Consider the following 13,532-nt stretch of genomic DNA (forward strand, 5'->3'; position numbering starts at 1 on the left):
TATTGCCATAAAAAGGCAATGGTAGAGGCATTGCCATGGAGAATGCACCAGTTAATGGTGACTGACAGTTAACTGCCAAGAATTGTTTGAAATTTAAACTAGGTATGGTAACTGGTGCATTCCCCATGGCAACGCCTCTGTCAATCAGAGTCCACTTTCCAACCAATCAGCACTCTGATCTCATACAGTTGTTGTTTCCCCTGACATTGGTATTCTTGCGATTGTCCTGATGAGTGCAAGATGAAAAGCTTCGACAAAATGTCTTTTTCAGCAATACTCAGCGAGAGAAGTGGACAGACTTCAGGAGGGAATTCTGGGGCTTTCGGTCTAGGCAGCTGAAGGTCTAGGCTCCCTCAATGGTGGAGCACAGGAAATGGGGGATGTGCAAGAGACCAGATTTGCAGAGATCTCAGAGGTTTGTGGAGCTGGAGGAGGTTACAGAGAAAGGGAGGGGGTAAGGCCATGGAGGGATTCCAAAACAAGACAGAGGCCAGGAGGGTCTCAGGTGATCAGCCTTGGTGTGCAGGGGATGTACGCAAACAGCCAGGGCTGGGAGGAGGGAAACACCGCCAGCACAAGACTTTCCAATCTCCCGGAAAGCCAGATTGCGCAAGAGTTCACGGTCCTCCAAACTCTTCAGATTGCAGGCGCCCCGTTTATATATGTGTGGGACGTTACTGGCAGGAGCCTGCAGTGAGTAAAACCTCGCAGGGGTTTGCAAGGAGGAAGTGCACCGGCTTTGCAGATTTGCTGACGTCACGGAGCTAGATGAGACGGAGTGGCTGCCCTGCGACGGGTTGTGTGTGAGTGGCCAGGTCTATGTTGTGGGCCAGAGTTGCCCGTGCAAACGCCTGTCGCTCACAGCTGGGCACCAAACCCCACCTCGCCCCCGACCCTAACTCCCCCCATCGCCAGCGGAGGAACTAAAGCATTAACAAAGCAGGGCCTGTGAGCCGCCTCTCGCCACTTCTCTTTTTTTTGTCTCTGCTTGATACGGATCCTTTGCTGAGCAGAGGCACAGAGAGCAGAGAAGCTGCTGCAGGGGCTGGCGACTGAGGCATTGGGATACCAGTTGACAAGGAGGCATGGGTGACGCAGAGGAGAACGGTATGTATGTCAGAGCAACTCACCAATAGCTAAGTGCCTGTAACTCGGGGGCCTTTTAGATGAAGATGGGTATGTGTTGGTTATGATGTGAAATGATGGCAGCCGGTTCGATAGTTTTTTTTTCCTTCAGACATTTGACTCTAGTCTCCATTTAGGTCAGTGCCGACCACATCCTGTGACATTTGTGTGTTGCTAGAAGATGTGTGTGAAAAATCTAGGGCTCCGAAGCAGATTGGTGCTTGTGGCAAACATGGTTTCGTGCTTCTTTTTCTGGCATTTGTTATCCAACGTCTTAACTCTCATTTCAACAGGCTGAATAATAGGATTTTTTTTTTACCAGATGTGCTCACTTACAGTCTCCCTGATTTTACTTGGGTGGAGGGATTGGAGATTTGGTGGGAAGGTGGTGTGGAAGGGGTATGGTTGCCAACTGTGATTACATATATTCCCAGAGATTTCATCATGTGACTTCCCCCACACTCCAGCTATTAGTCTGTCAACATATCCATCCTTGTGTCTTCCTACGCCAATTGGAAAGCAAAAAGACTCACTACCCAATTGGATGATGCTTGTCTGTCAGTCAAACAGCCTCTCCCACACACCGCGCACCACCCCCCCCCCCCGCCCCCCAACCCACCATTTTCAATATTTTTCATATCTGTTAAAGAGAAATATTCAAAGAAAGAGAACAATCTTTTTGAATGTCCGGATGAATTTTCTCCAGGGCTGCTGCCAGACGTGTCCTGGAGATTGGTCTTCAATTCCTGGAGACTCCAGGCCAATCCTGGAGGGTTGGCAACCCCAGGAAGGGGAGAGGGAGAATGGGAGACTGGGGTTGGGTGGTGGGTGCAGGTGGGAGACCAGGGGGTGAGGGAAAGAGATCCAGGGGTTGGGGAGGGGCAAGATACTGGGGTTGAATGGAGAGGAGGGGTTGAGGAGTGGGGAGGGCATCCCATCAAGCTGTTGAATATAGTGTTCGTTCTGTGACTCTTTAAGCCACCAGTCATCATTTTAGTGGAAGTCAAATCCTTGCACGGATTTTTCACCCTTCATTTGTGGCTTTTTCTCCCTCTGTTGTCGAGTCTCCCCTTACCTTCCCCAGTCACATGAGGCCCGCAACAATGTGTAGATGAGGAACCATCAAGGGGAGCTGGGCCCCTTTGAGCTTTGGTTTCTCTCTATCTGTCTCCTTCACAGAGTCAAAGGTCAGACCCTAGTCTAAGGCAGTGTAGGATCCCAGTACCCAGTCAATCACAGGCAAAAACCTGCCTGTTTCTGTGGCGTGTTGTCCTGTGGTGCAGATCGTCCTAGCAACAGGGTCAGCACATCGCACCAGTGAGGGAAACTGATAGCAAGGACTTTCAAATGTAGTCGGAGAGAACTTGTATTTTTATCTAGCGTCTTTCACCTCCTCAAGACTCCCCAAAGTGCTTTACAGCCAATGAAATACTTTTGGAATGTAGTCACTGTGTAATGTAGATGAGGCATATCGTGGAGATGAATGGCCGGTTCGTTTGTTTTGGTGATGTTGATTGAGGGATAAATATAGGCCAGGATACTGCAGGGAACTTCCTTATTTCTACACACAATGCCAGGGGATCTTTTCCATCAACCTGAGAGAGCAGACGGGGCCTCAGTTTAATGCCTCACTTGAAAGATGGTACCTCCAACTCCCACTGGGAGTGTCAGTGTTGATTTTGTGCTGAGGTCTGTGGAATGTGACCTGAACTTACAACCTTCTGACTGAGAGGCAAGAGTGCTACCCACTGAACAAAGCAAATGATCGCAGATACTGAACTCAAATGGTTCCTCGTTTCCCCTTTAGAGTCAATTTGTTCTGGGTTGATAACAAAACTACATTTCCTCCATCCTCCTTTCCGAAATTCGCTGACTCAACCTTTGGTAGTCTCAGTGGCCCCTTCATTCTCTGCTACGTCACACACCCTACAGCCCTTCCAGAATTCGACATTCCACTAACTCTGGCCTCTTGCACATTCCCTACTTGCTTCACTCCACCGTGGGCGGCCGTGCCTCCAGCTGCCTAGGCCCTAAGCTATGACATTCCCTTAAACCTCTCCACCTATCTCCTCCTCCTCCTCCTCCTTTCCTTAAAATCCACCTCTTTGACCAAGCTTTTGGTCCCCCTGGCCAAATATCACCTCCCCTTTGGCCCTAGGTTGAATTTTCTCTGATAATTCTCCTGTGAATCGCCTTGGGGCATCTTACTCGGTAGAAGGTGTAAGTTGTTGTAAATGGAGGAAAGCATAGCTCCCCCAACACTCCTTTAAGGAACTTAAAAGCAACTCTCTGACCAATCTTTTGATCACCTGTCCTAATATCTCTTAATTTGGTGTCAAATTTTGTTTGATTAGATTTCTATGAAGTGCCTTGGGGATGTTTCACTACCTTAAGTGTACTATATAAATACAGGTTGTTTTTGTACTCTTGACATGTTTTGACGTACTGTCAGCAAGGAAGCTGTTAACTTGGGTCAAAATCTTAACCATCAAGTTCCTCCTGACCCGTTGCTGATTCACAGTCACCCTCTTGCACAATGACAGCTCCAGCTCTTGCCTACAAGGGTCTGTAGTGTTCATACTGTGATGTCCATGCTGGGTTCGTGAGGTGGTGGGGGCAGTGAATAATTAAACATGGAGCGTAAGGTTGTTCAACAGTAGAAACCAGTGCCCTTTCCAGGGCCTGATCGGGCATTGCAACCCCTTGTGAATCAGCGGTTCTGTGAAACTTCCCCAACCAAAACACACATATAAGGAAGCCAAGCCAATGGGAGGGAAGTGGAGAGACGTAAGTGTATTTACACGCGTATGCTTTGTGAAGCTAAACCTACACAGATAAATTGCCCAAGGTTAGTTGCTGAATACAAGGCTTTTCTATACATGGTGACAGGTTGGGAGATTTCTGGTTCTCTCTCTCTCTCTCTCTCTCTCTCCGCAGAGTTACCTAGTATTCAGAACCTGCAGTGATGATATGCCAGTTGACTTTGCAAGATTGATGAGAAATGTTAAGCTCCTAATTCAGGGTAAACACCAAGAGCAATGTGACCAAAAGCTGTGACAACAGGAAGTAGGGTTGGTGGACAGGAAGTGCATGCTCTTAAGTGGAATTTTTAATAACATAGGAAATAGGAGCAGGTGTAGGCCATTCAGCCCCTCAAGCCTGCTCCGCAATTCAACTAGATCATGGCTGATCCTCTACCTTAACGCCATTTTCCCTTGATATCTTTAATATCTAGAAATGTGTTCATCTCTGGATTGAATATATTTAACATGTTGCTCACTCTGCAATGATGTGACAATACAACCCTGTGAGATCTCTACTATCATCCATTTCTGGCCTCTTGCATTCTGGAATTCCCTCCCTAAACACTCTCTCACTCTCTCTCTTTCAACTCCGCTACTTAAGACCTATCTCTTTGACCGAACTAAGAGTTGGTGCCTTCAGGAAAGCAGGGAGAAAACAGGATGGGGGAAGAGCGTTCGCCCTGGGCTCCAACAGAGGCAAACCATCCCGATAGGTCCCTCTTGGTAATCTAGAGGATTATTAGGCTGTTCAACCCTGGAAACAGATCAGTACCTTAAGCATGTGACTAAGGGGTATTGACCTCCATGGATTAAACTTTTGTCTCTAAACAAAGCTCATCGGTCAATGTCTGAGGCAAAGAAATGATTGGGTTGGAGGTTAGGAAGGATATTTTTTCTGCTTGTTGATTGTTGGGAAATGTGGACCAGTCTCCCCGATACTGTTCCACGTTGCCAGTCTCTCTTGTAGGGAGTTGATTAGCCGCTCGTAAGAAAAGGAATTTGATTAATAACTTATTGAGATGAAGGGTCAGAGGTTAGAATTCTCCATGGGAGGTGAGAAGACAAACAGAGTGGCTGTTAAAGTAGCAAATCAATCAGTTGAGGAGGGTAACCTGCGACAGAATTATCAGAGCCAGACTCTGAGTGGAGTCGGACTGATGAAGGGGAGGGCAATTCATTGATAGAATAATCAGACCCAGTTGGTGGGGGCAGGAGTGGGGAGGGGATTCCATGGTAACAGACACCGACTTCTAAGGGGGTAGGACTGATGGGCTGAATGGTCATTTCCCTTCTGATTAGTTTGTTTGCCCCAGACCCCTCATCAGCTTTGCACTGTGATGGTTTTGCTGCTGCTGTCACCAGAACTAATCGGGACTGTTTGTAAACAGCAAATTAATTAATTAGGAGCTCAGTTAATCAGTAATTCTGCCTGGATTTAGTCTGTGCTTGACAGAATCAGGAAGCTCTGGGTGCGACGAGACTTAAACATGCTCAGAAAATCCGAACCAACTTGAAAGCTCAGTTGATCTCCCATCACACTGCACGTTCAGACCATAAAATCATAAGAAATAAGGGCAGGAGTAGGCCATTTAGCCCCTCGAGTCTGCTTAGCCAGTCAATAAGATCATGGTTGATCTGATGTGGCCTTAACTCCACTTTCCTGCCCCTCACCGCACCATAACCCTTTACTTTTTTAAGCTCAAAAACCTGTCTAACTCAGCCTTTAATATATTCAATGACCCAGCCTCCACTGTTTGCTGTGGGAGAGAATTTCAAATATCAACAACCCGCTCAGAGAAGAAATTCCTCCTCAGCTCCATCTTAAATGGGAGACCCCTTATTTTGAAACTGTGCTGCCTCGTTCTAGATTCCCCCACAAGGGGAAACATCCTCCCAGCATCTACCCTGACAAGGCCCCTCAGAGTCTTACGTTTCAATGAGATCACTTCTCATTCTTCCAAACTCCAATGAGTATAGGCCCAACCTGCTCAACCTTTCCCGAATTGGAATTGTCTCTTGCTTCAGGTGGCTACTCCATCAGCACGGAACAGCTTTGAGATCTGGGATCTTCGTAGTCTCTGTGGCTCACTACCACAATGGGGAAGCATCTATACTGAGCTCTGAGAGAGGCCTTTAGCTTTTGGAGGGTGGGGTGCAATTTTTATTTTTAGGCCCTGAATGGAGTGTGATGAACAGGTTCAGATGTGCAGTTTGTCTAACTCGCTCTTGGCCTGCAACAGCATAGCTGCGATGCGCCAACTGATAAGCCGCAATTGTTGCACACCATTATTGGCCATTTCTATTAGCTAGCCATTGGTGCACCTCTACAAGGGAGCAGCATTGTGACACCTGTCCAGATCCTCACCCTCCTCTAAGAACTGCAAGTAAAAGCTGTAATTTGCACCTTTCGATAAGAGGGTGCCAGCAGTCGAGGCAAACATCGCCTCTGTCTGATACCTGAGGGCACCAGAGCAGCCAGTACACACACTGAGCGTTCTCTGTTGCAACTTCTGCTTCATGCCATCGTTGAACTAGTTACTGGCCGGTGAAGGGTGCACTCCAAATCATAGGGGATGGAGGTCGACTTAAAGGAGTGACCAGTAGTGCTGAGCCCGAGGGATTATCAGACTTCAAAATACCAATAGCGTTACTGAGTGCTGTAACCTGTACACCTGGTTAAGAGCAGCTAACACAGCAAAGTCTGAGGATCAAACCTCGGCTTTTTCAGGTCCAGGAATGGGTCAATAACCTTGGCTCAATCGGATCCCAATTTGTTCCTATCGTCTCCCACTTGTCTCAGCTAAAATCATTTGTCATTAGTGGATGGAGGGGACAGGCGGAGGTGGGAAAATTGAGGTCTAACTCTTTGCAGTCACATCTTCTCAGAGAGTTTGATCCCTGATCAGTTGTGCAAATGAGTGGCCAATGGAACAAAGAGGTTTTCTGTCAATTCCGGGACAGGTTTACATAGTATAAGGGTCTGGCACATACAAGATCAATGTGGGACTGAGTAAATTAGTGTAACTCTAAATACATTGGATAAGGGCTTGGGGAGGTGTAGTAAAAGGGTCAGGAAGATATAGGGTTAATGTCGGACTGAGTAAATTAGAATAACTAAATACATTGGATAAGGACTTGGGGAGGTGTAGTAAAAGGGTCAGGAAGATATAGGGTTAATGTCGGACTGAGTAAATTAGAATAACTAAATACATTGGATAAAGACTTCGGGGGGCTGTGGTATAAAGGTCTGCTACATATAGGGTTAATGTGAGACTGAGTACAATACCACCCATGCACTGATCTAAGGGAACACATGACCCACACCTAGGAGTCAGTGTAGTGTTGGACAGAGCCGTGTGTACCAGCAAGCATGGAGACAACTCCTAACTTGTACTCTTTACCGTATACTTGTAAATAGTTTTAAAGATTTACACTTAACCTACATAAGACTATGAAGACTTCTTCAGACCTACCGAACTGAAACAAACACCCCACAACAGGGTATCTGTATATTCGAGGGGGAGGAGCATAAGTCTTCACAGGAATGTATAGGTCTTAAAACTTATTAACACAGTTAATGGCAGGTGTGATAGATTCTTCTGTTGTACTTTGGAACTCCCTTCCCAAATCCCACCACCTCTTCACCTCCCTTTTAGATCGAACTGTTGGTCATCTCTCTGAACCTTAAAGGCATTATATAAATGCAAGGGATTGTTCCCAAGGCCATGATTACTGAAGGTTTAGCTCACAACTTCCCAAAGTTGGATTCTTTACACAAAAACCATATTTCAATCAGAACTCTCCCAGGTTGATGCATTTTACAATGGATATTCCTTTTGGCCATTTCATTAATCCAGCCCCCTTCTCTTCTGAAGAGGTTGACTCCTCGGGTAAATTCTGGCTCCATGTGTGCGTTTATACAGTGACACTTACAGGATATAGGTTCCTGGTTGGTTTTCTCTGGCCGAACACTAGATAAAGTCAAGGCCAGTCAGCTGAGATTTGATAACTCCAAACTTTCCTGGTCCTTTTGGTTTGGTACTTTCTGAATAAAATGCTCACCTGTCTTCATTTTGAAGGTTCTCCTAAGTGTTAATGATGGATTGGGCATTTTGGATAATGTCTCCTTTTAATAGTGTATCACTCTGGGGCAGGACACAGGGCAAGAGCCCACTCCCACAGGGCAGGGCACCAGGGGAAGGGTCTGGTCCCACAGGGCAGGGCGCCTGGGGAAGGGTCTGGTCCCACAGGGCAGGGCGCCAGGGGAACGGCCCAGTACCACAGGGCAGGGCGCCAGGGGAAGGGCCCAGTACCACAGGGCAGGGCGCCAGGGGAAGGGCCCAGTCCCACAAAGGCTGGACACCAGGGAAGGGGCTGGTCCAACAGGGTCAGGACACTAGGGAAACAGCCTGGTCCCACAGGGCAGGATGCCAGGGGACGGGCCTGGTCCCACAGGGCAGGATGCCAGGGGGAGGGCCTGGTCCCATACAGTGGGACACCAGAGGAATCCTTAAGTGATGACGAGACAAGAAAGTTGGAGGAAGAAGGAGAGAAGATTCTAGGTAAATCTGGATAGTGACATCACATTAAAAGCCTGTAGGTTTTCTGGAAGAATAGGAAGACCGAGGAGTTTAAGTTTCGCACGTCTGTGAGAGAATGACTTAGAGGAGGACACAGTCACTGAGACTTGACTTGAACATGGTGAAGATAAAGGGAGGAGGAAGAGTAGATCGAGAGGAGCAAAAGAGGAAAATAGAGAGGAGCAACGATCAGAGAAGAACCGTTAAAAATAAAGGGGAGAGGGGCTCGAAAGGGGAGATGGGGGGAGGGTGGTGGTGGGTGACCAGCTTTTCTTTTGATTCTGTCCATGTGTCTTCAACTGCTGAGCTCTGACTCCTCAGGAATCTTTCTCGGCTCAGCATGTTTCCATGTCAGTGAAAGGGATTTAGATCCATCCTGATTTACCAATGGACAGGGCTGACAGCAGGGAGAGAAATCCAATCAAACTGAAACAATTGGAAGGAAGGCTGCACTCCCCAACATTGGCAGCTATGCTTTCAGATGTATGGACCTTAAGCTCCCGGATACCCTCCCTGAGTTCGCCATACCTCTCCTCCTTCAAGATACTCCACTAAACCTACCTCTTTGACCAAGCTTTTGGTCACCTGCCTGAATATCTCTTTCTTTGCTCCGTGTCTTTTTATTATGCTCCTGTGAAACACCTTGGATGATTAAGGCACTAGACAAACAAAAGTCGTTTGTTGTTTTCGTTGGAGTTTGAGGGACCTGTGGGGGCGGTTTCCTCGGGTTTTGAAGAGAGACCGAGCACAAGGAGAGGAAAAGAAGTGCTTGGCCTCAAAGAGGAAGTTGTCTGAATGGCGGCGGAGATGATCAGAGGCCCAGTAGAGAATCGAGCTGCTCCAGGAGCATCGGGCTGCATTGGGCGTCTGCTGGTGTAGGGGTTAAAGAAGGAAATTGTCAGTGTTTGGGCATCGATTCCCAAACAGGATTAACTTCCTCGTTAAAGTAACTGACAGAGGAAATTTCTTTGATTCATTCACGGGATGTGGGCGTCAGTCTCAAGGTTGGCATATCTGTTGTCCATCTCTGAACGCCCTTGAGAAGATGATGGAGGACCTACCCTTCACAGCTGCCGTCACTGTGGTGGTGAAGCTGCTTGCACACGGTGTTGGAATTTATATACACATACACACAAAGATATGCCCGAGTCTGGTTGGTACGTGACTTGGCAGGAAACCTGAGAGGTGACGACATTCCCGTGATCTTGCCCTTTGTCCTTCTCGCTGGTGGAGGTCGCAGATCTGGGAGGAGCTGTTCAAGTAACGTTGGCGAGTTGCCTCGGTGTATCCTGTAAATGGTACACACTGCAGCCACTGTGCACCTGCAGTCGAGGGGGTGGATCTTTAGTTGAGCCGCAGGGACACTGACCGAGTGAACAGCTCTGTCCTGGATGGGTATCGAGCTTCTTCTGTGTTGTTGCAACTGCACCCAACCAGATAATTGGTGAGTATTCCAACACTTCCCTCATACCAACTTGCTCCTCACTATTATCACATGACGCGATGCCTGAGAATTAAATGCCACTTGAATTATTTTCTGTCGAATCGGTTAAAACTAGGGGATAATTGTAATCTAAGCTGCCTGAGGGGAAACTGAGTGAATGAGACTTGGCACTCACCGTCCACATCATCTTCCCTTTGGGGGTCAGGTGAATTGTAAAACGGGAGCTCCCAATCCTCTAAGTTTCTTGTTGAGGTGGTGGGAGGAGTGGGGGCAAAGGGTTAAGTTAATATAACTCCTTGGATCTTTCCCAGATAAGTAACATGGTGTTTATTGCTGAAAAAGGGAGACATGCTACTAAAGATTTTCGGCTTCCACTCATCAGGACAAATGCAAGAATGCCAAATTTCAAACCGTCATAACAATTTATACCACGGGAGAAAAGAGAGCTGATTGATTGATAAGTTAACTCCAGCTGAGGCATTGCATGGAGAAAGCAACAGGGAATCATAGGCTCTCCAAGCTTCCAGGTAATTCCAAAAAAGGCACAAGGCTTGAACATATCCCTTTTGTTTGCAGAGAATGGCAACATTTGAAATTTGGTATTCTTGCATCGGTCCTGATGAGTGCAAGATGAAAAGCTTTGGCAACATGTCTCTCTTTTTCACCATATTCAAGTTCCGTAGTACCAAGTGAATGTTTGTAAACGTGGTGTTTGTTACTAAAATAACTAAAATATTGCGAGGAGGTTGAGCATGCTGAATATTGGTGCTGAGTGGAAAAGGGTAAAGGATGCGATTTGTGTTTTTTGTGAAGAAAATGTTTGAGGTGGTTTCCTTCCAAAGGAAATGGTCCTTTTAAAAATTCACCGGTGGTCCTTGGATACAACCCTACCCCTTACTGGTTGTATGATGCTGCGTCAACGAATGTATTCAACTATGTAAACCCTGCCGCCCCAAACCTTCTTCATGAACATTAAGGTTATTTGTGGGGTCCCTTGTTGTACCTTGAGCTAATCCAACAGCCTGACCTTACATTTAAAAAAAAAAGTTTCACACATGCTTCTTAAAAAAAACGGAAGCTTTCTCTGGGTCACCTGGGAAATTTCCCGTCCACTGTAAATTCGAAACACTTCCGGGTTTCCACTTGCAAGTCTGTTTTCTGAGATTTTCTCCTCCCATGGGATGCTCAGAGTTAGGGGCGTGTAGAACAGATGGACATGTTAATGTAAATCCTGATTCTTCCTACCAATAACGAGAGAAAGGGTACATATTGAAGGTAATTAAAGAAACGAAAAGTCTACTGTGATTCTGTAATTGGGCAGCACTTGCTGAATAATCCTGAGTGCGCTAATACCTACACTGACAACTAATTTATGATAATCAGTTGAGCTCGCGAATGTGGCTCGTTTTGCTTGCTGGGAGTGACATACATTCATACACAGGGACCCAGTCTCTGCAAACAAAAGGAATATGATCCAGCCTTGCACTTTTTTTGAATTACCTGGGAGCTTGGGGAGCCTATTGTTCCGCGTTGCTTTCTCCATGGCAATGCCTTGGCCAATCAGAGTCGACATGCCAACCAATCAGCACCCTTTTCTCCTGTAGTATAAACTGTTGTGATTATTTGAAATTTGGCATTCTTGCATTTGCCCTGATGAGCACAAGGTGAAAAGCTTCGGCAGAATGTCTCGCTTTTCAGTAATATTCAAGTTCTATGTTACCAAGCGACTGTTTGTAATTAAAAGGGCATCGGGTGGAGTTGAGGAGAAAGCGGTTTACACAAGAGGGTGGCCAGAAAGTGGCACGCTCGACAGCACGACATTCAAGTTCATAAATCCTTCTGAAAGGGAATGAGTTGCCCGAAATGTAAGGAGGGTGTGGGAGTGAGCAGAGAGCAGGATTAGACATAAGGACTAGTGCGGAGAGAAATGCCAGCACAGACTTTGCTGGGCTTAATGGCTTGTGGCCTCTTCTGCAGGTATTCAGTGGCTGCACGCTACGGTACAATAAGTGCAGGGATGAGCCTCAATTCTACACAGACAGGCAAAGGTTGGTGTGAGCCACAGCGCAAACTTCATTAACTGGATAGTTGGGGATGAACGGGATGGGTGCAGAGTATGAGAAAATGGGCTTCTCTCCCCAGGGGCCAGATGGGTTTCAATGCTGGCTTTTGCCTGCCAATTCCCCATCAAGTCAAAGGGAGAGGAAGGGTGGGGTAATTAAGCAAATGGCCTACAACGGTGGGGTTTTATTTTTCGCACCAGCTCAAAGGGTGAGGTCAGTGTGATTCTGTGTTGAATGAAGCAGTGACGTCTTGGATTTAAAAACCAGTTTATAATCTCGGTTGATCTCAGCCAGAGCTCTGGATATAATTAGCCTCAGTAGCTAGAGTGGGGTGGGGTGGTGGGGAGTTGGGGCGGGGGGAGGGGGGAGGGGAGGGGGGGGGGTGCAGAAAGGGAATCTAGCTCCTGATTGCTTTGGCGAGTCCTGATAGAAAATGTGCATAAAGGGAGTGTGTCACGACGGTGGTTCTGTGATGCCTTCTGCTGCCAAATAGCTGGCCAACATTTCGCAGTATTAAAGCTCACCCTGGCTTGACAAATTAGAACTAGCAACAGAAACAACAAAAAGGAACCTGCTTGCGAAATGAAATGTCAGGAAAGAACAATCAGCTGACATGACTGATAGCCATTTCCTGTTGGTTAGCGTAAGGTATTGAGATTTACCCTGATGCACAGGAACAGGGCCTGGCACCAGAGAAGGAAATCTGATCAATGTGGAAAATCATATAGAAAATGGAAGCAAGGCTTCCTTTGACTCACCATGGAGGGGCGCGTCTTCAGCTGCCGAGACCCTGAGCTCTGGAATTCCCTCCCTCAATCCTCTCAGCCTCCTTACTCCTTTTAAAAGGCTCCTAAGAATCTATCTTCTTGGCTGAATCTGCCCCGATATCTCCTTGTGTGGCCAAATTTGGTCTAATCGTGCCCCTGTGAAGCACCTTGGGATGTTTCGAACCACATTTAAGGCACCACATAAACACAAGTCGTTGTTAAAAAGGGAACAGTGGATTCAGCTCAGCAGAAACGGTTCCGAATCTAATTCCCCTTTGAGGCAATGAGTCACGGAGCCCAAAGCATTCTGGCTGCGAGCCTGGTCCAGTCAGGGCAGTGAAAGGGACCAGGCGACTGGACTCAACTCAGGTTCCTGCTCCTGCTTGTATAAGCAGAGCCTCCTGCAGGAATTTGAGTGGGTGCGTGCTGTTGGATGGAGGAAGGGGGTTGTGGCTGGCTGCTTCTCTCTTCCTTGGAATCTCTTATCGACACTTACTTCCATGCTTGCATCCCAGCAGCGCCTTTCACAGCCCAGGGACTTCCCAGAGCATTTTACAGCCAGTGAAGTACTTCTGCAGTGTGGTCACTGTTGTCATGTTGGAAAAGCAGCTGCCGTCACGTTGTGCACAGCAAGATCTCACTGACAGAAATGTGATAAATGCTCAGATAACCTGCTTTTCACTTGGAAGCGAAGTTGGTAAATGTCGGCCCAGGAACACCAGAGAGAAATCGTATGAAAACAAAAAAAG

The 13,532-nt window shown here is 47.1% G+C and overlaps 1 protein-coding gene across 1 annotated transcript in view; it reads left to right on the forward strand.

Moving 5' to 3' along the window:
- Nucleotides 1-917: 917 nt before the first annotated feature.
- Nucleotides 918-13,532, forward strand: part of gmip (GEM interacting protein) — an 80,100-nt gene continuing 67,485 nt past the window's right edge. The window contains exon 1 of the mRNA XM_078531166.1: nucleotides 918-1,107. Coding sequence (XP_078387292.1) covers nucleotides 1,086-1,107 — 22 coding nt within the window. The 5' untranslated portion in view covers nucleotides 918-1,085. The remainder of the gene's footprint in view (nucleotides 1,108-13,532) is intronic.

The sequence above is a fragment of the Cetorhinus maximus genome, chromosome 28, assembly GCF_964194155.1.
Source record: "Cetorhinus maximus chromosome 28, sCetMax3.hap1.1, whole genome shotgun sequence".
Classification (NCBI taxonomy): domain Eukaryota; kingdom Metazoa; phylum Chordata; class Chondrichthyes; order Lamniformes; family Cetorhinidae; genus Cetorhinus; species Cetorhinus maximus.